At 47.3% G+C, this 2847-nt stretch overlaps 1 protein-coding gene across 1 annotated transcript in view; it reads right to left on the bottom strand.

Moving 5' to 3' along the window:
• Positions 1-62: 62 nt before the first annotated feature.
• The window catches only part of LOC101632891 (chromosome unknown open reading frame, human C1orf110), a 5395-nt gene continuing 2610 nt past the window's right edge, over positions 63-2847 (bottom strand). Inside the window, exons 2-3 of the mRNA XM_004688100.2 lie at positions 1374-1494; positions 63-658 (exon numbers count right to left, since the gene is read on the bottom strand). Coding sequence (XP_004688157.1) covers positions 88-658; positions 1374-1494 — 692 coding nt within the window. The 3' untranslated portion in view covers positions 63-87. The remainder of the gene's footprint in view (positions 659-1373; positions 1495-2847) is intronic.

Genomic DNA, 2847 nt, shown 5'->3' with positions numbered 1-2847 from the left:
ACAGGCTTGCAGAGAGCCAGTGTGTCAGGCCCCCTGTTACTTGATACATGCTATTGTGAGACTGTTAGACAATAGACATGAAGTAGCTTAGGTGGTCACCCCATTTCCATGCTCCCTGGCTGCGTTGGGCTCTCTGGGTTCCTCATGTCCGAATATTTCTCTGAGGCTGAGCAATCTCTCAGACTCAGGGGGGACCCTGTGGCGAAGGTAGTGGGCGTTTCTGACCCTCATGAACAACTCTAAGTAAGTTGGCTCAGTGGACTCATTCCCTGCACATTCCATGGGACTCTGGGGGATTTGTTTCCTAGCATGGAGATCAGGCTTTAGGTTGGGCTCCTCTGACCCGGTCCCATGGACACACGCTGACGTGCTGTCAGCTTCAGGGTCAGAGGTGGGACCCGGGTCTAAGGTGTCAGTGGGAACTTCTTGATCTCGATTGAGCATAGATACATCGTTGTTGGACTCTCTGCCGTTGGGAGGAACTATAGACTCTTCCTCTTGGGCTTGTGCCTTTTCTTCCATGAGGTGGGAAGGTCTGAGGTACTGAGGTAATGATTGCTCTTTGCCTTTCGTGTGAATCTTGAGGCCACTGTGATGGGCAGGAAGCCTCACAGGCTTAACTTTGTTTGGTTTTGGGGCCTCAGTGATCACCGATGCTCTGTAAAAAAAGAGTTAAAATAAAATATCTGAAAACCAGTGAAGAGGCTTCTATTTTGGTCTTTCCAGTAGTTAGACCATAGCTACTTCAGGATAGTATCAGCTGAGGAGAGTAGTGAGTCGTGGGTGGAGGGTGAGAAAGGCAGTAAAATGTGGTGAGATGTCTCTGCTTAAAAAGGAAAAGCAGGGCCTGCCCTGGTGGTACAGCGGGTTAAGGCACAGCACTAAGAAGCTAAAGCCACTTTAGCATGAGTTTGATCCCAACCCTGGAGCTGACTCACATAGCACAGCTGACCTCTCCTGACCAACCGCCCAGCTTCCCACTCCCCTCACCCCCCTCCTTTCCTCAGCAATGTCTGTTGTGCCCCCCACTCTGTCTCTGGTGAATCCTGTCACTCTCCCTGCACCTCTGGCCTGTACCTCAGTATGCATAAACAAATAAATCTTTTAAAAAAAGAAAGAAAGAAAGAGCAGCATGAATGCAGCATTTTCTCAGGGAGAGGGTGATGTAAAGTGAACAAAGGGATCCATTGTATGGTCCAGGATGGTGAACCTGATGGAGTAGATATACAGCTGTTGAATAATAAGACTGCAGACCCAAGACCTACATAATGTTTCAAACCAGCATTAGTTTTATTTTAAAAAAGAAATAAAGATTAGTGGGCAAGAGGAATTCAGCATCTTGATACCCATGCATTTAGTAAGCATTTTCTTACCTAGTACTATTGGCCTGTGGAACTCTGTTCTTCTGCCTTCCCTGTAGTGAGGTCACAGGAACATCTTCTCTTTTCTGAATTCCATTTCCAAAGTAGGAGGAGAACTTCTTCTTGATGACAGCTGCTTTGAGTTAATTAACAAGTGTTACAGGGTAAAGTGTGGTCTTCCTGGATGCCCTATGTTGGATTTCTAACCAACCAACCAGTTGCTCAGAATGTAGTCTTATTTGGAGATAGGGCCTTTATGGAGAGAGCCAGGAAAAGATGAGGCTGTTAGCACAAGCACAAATCCCACATGACTGGTGACTTTATAACGGACAGAAATGCAGATACGAAAGTAGAGAACAGAGTGAAGAGAGACCAGGAGAGGATGACCACCAACAAGACAGAGGCCCAGGGCATATCCGTCCCCCACAACTCCCAGAAGGAACCAATACCTGCCTGCCTGCCAATACCTTGAGTTTAGACTTCTAGTCTCCTCAAGGGTAGCACAATAAATTTCTGTTGTTTAAGCCCCCAGGCTGCTACAGCAGCCCCCCAAACTCTGACACCTTAGTGGAAGAAGGGTAAGAGTGCTGGAGAACAGGCTTGCAGAGAGCCAGTGTGTCAGGCCCCCCAGACTGCACGCCAAGTGAGGCCCATCTGGTGTGTTGGATGGAAACAGAAACACCTAAAGCAGCTTTGCAGGGTTTACCTAGAACATGTTAACAAGGACTTAGAGACACTGAGATGGGTGGTGATAACTGGGTGGGCCCACTGGAGCATTTATTTGAATGTTTTACTTGGCAAGCACAGTGTTTTGAAAACAAAACACTGGGTGAGAGTAATACCCAGAGACAGAGCCCTGTTGTTTGTTCCCCTGGATTATGTGGCCTTTATCTGCTTGAGGCATGTCTGTAACTGCAGGCCATAATTAAGCGGATTTTTACTATGAGTTGGTGTCTTAGCGTCCTGTAGCCACAGTTGCTACTGTGACCCTAGTTCTCAAGACCCCCATCCCCAGCTCCCTGCCAACCTGCATCTCTTCCCTTAGGATTCTACTTACGCACTACATCTTGTGGAAGAATTTACCTGAGGCCCTTTGATAGACACAGGAACTCCTGCTATACTCTGGAAATAATTCTACTTTACCAACTAGCATTTTCTATCGCAATTTTTCACAAGTCCTTTTATTATGAGTATTGGGAGGGCAGAGACCTGGTTTATTTTCACATTTTTTGGCATTGCAGTATCTAGCTGAGTAACTGTGATGGTTTCACACTGTCTGGCCCACAAAATGCCTGTCCTAGAGTAATCTTCCTTATCATCATCTCAGTTAAAAATGTGGATTTGGGGCACAGCGGGTTAAAGCACAGCACTGAAAATCTAAAGCCGCATGAGTTCGATTCCTGCCTGCCCCAGAGGTGACCACATGGCGTGGCAGACCTCTCCTGACCCGCCCGCTGCTCCCCTCAGCAGTGTACTTTGTCGACCT

This window comes from Condylura cristata, unplaced genomic scaffold (genome assembly GCF_000260355.1).
Source record: "Condylura cristata isolate star-nosed mole 26May11 unplaced genomic scaffold, ConCri1.0 scaffold00024, whole genome shotgun sequence".
Classification (NCBI taxonomy): Eukaryota; Metazoa; Chordata; class Mammalia; order Eulipotyphla; family Talpidae; genus Condylura; species Condylura cristata.
Note: the sequence above shows the minus strand (reverse complement) of the source record. Positions and strands in the feature narration are given on the sequence as shown.